The sequence below is a fragment of the Trichechus manatus genome, unplaced genomic scaffold, assembly GCF_000243295.1.
Source record: "Trichechus manatus latirostris isolate Lorelei unplaced genomic scaffold, TriManLat1.0 scaffold00057, whole genome shotgun sequence".
NCBI classification, from domain to species: domain Eukaryota; kingdom Metazoa; phylum Chordata; class Mammalia; order Sirenia; family Trichechidae; genus Trichechus; species Trichechus manatus.
The window spans coordinates 13180366-13181344 of record NW_004443993.1 but is presented as its reverse complement, the minus strand read 5'-3'; the positions used below and the strand labels follow the sequence as shown (position 1 = coordinate 13181344).

Here is a 979-nt window from a genome sequence, read left to right as displayed (position 1 = left end):
CAGGGCCTGCGCGCAGAGTGGCGCTGGCGCGAGCGGCGCGAGCGACCCCAGCGTAGTGCGGGGGTGGCACCCGGCGGCGACGGGCCATGCGCGCTACGCGAGCTCAGCGTGGACCTGCGCGCCGAGAGCTCCGTGCTCATCCCCGAGACCTACCAGGCCAACAACTGCCAGGGCGCCTGCGGGTGGCCGCAGTCCGACCGCAACCCGCACTATGGCAACCACGTGGTGCTTCTGCTCAAGATGCAGGCGCGCGGCGCCGCCCTGGCGCGGCCGCCCTGCTGCGTGCCCACGGCCTACGCCGGCAAGGTGCTCATCAGCTTGTCGGAGGAGCGCATAAGCGCGCACCACGTGCCCAACATGGTGGCCACCGAGTGCGGCTGCCGGTGACCCCAGGGCCCAGTGCGCCCCTGCCTGTATTTATTCTGACCCCACATCTCCCCCAATAAAGACCAACATGCGCCCTGCAGGTGTGTCTGTGCGTCTTTGGGGTCAGGCAAGGACACTGGATGTCAAAAACAGTTTGGGCTTGACTATCCACCAAGAGGCACCTCAGAAGACAGGCCTGGCGATCCGCTTCTGAAAGGTCACAGCCTCGACACGCCTATTGGAGCAGCTCTACTCGCACGCATGGGGGCGCCGTGAGTCGGAGAACTCCATGGCAACAACTAACCCACCCAATAGCACTTCGGAAGAAGGTCCTGCCAGTCTGCTTCCATAAAGGCACTGCAGAAGAAAGGCTTGACGATCTGCTGCTATAAAGATTCTGGCCAACAAAACCCTATGGAGCAGTCCTACTCTGTCACACAGGGTTGCTATGGTCAGAAGCCGCTCAATGGCAATGGGTTTGGGGTTAGGGTTATTTTTTTGCTTGAGGTCCTCTTCTCCCAGCCTGAAGCTCCCCATCTAAATCATTCAAGCCTCAGGCTCAAAGAAACATGCCATGCCTTGGCCAGCGCACTCGCTTTATTTTGCCTTCCGC

At 61.1% G+C, this 979-nt stretch overlaps 1 protein-coding gene across 1 annotated transcript in view; it reads left to right on the top strand.

Annotated features, from left to right (window-relative positions):
• AMH (anti-Mullerian hormone) overlaps positions 1 to 387 on the top strand; it is a 3046-nt gene extending 2659 nt beyond the window's left edge. The window contains exon 6 of the mRNA XM_023733153.1: positions 1 to 387. This exon is cut by the window's left edge and continues 112 nt beyond it. Coding sequence (XP_023588921.1) covers positions 1 to 387 — 387 coding nt within the window.
• Positions 388 to 979: the final 592 nt, after the last annotated feature.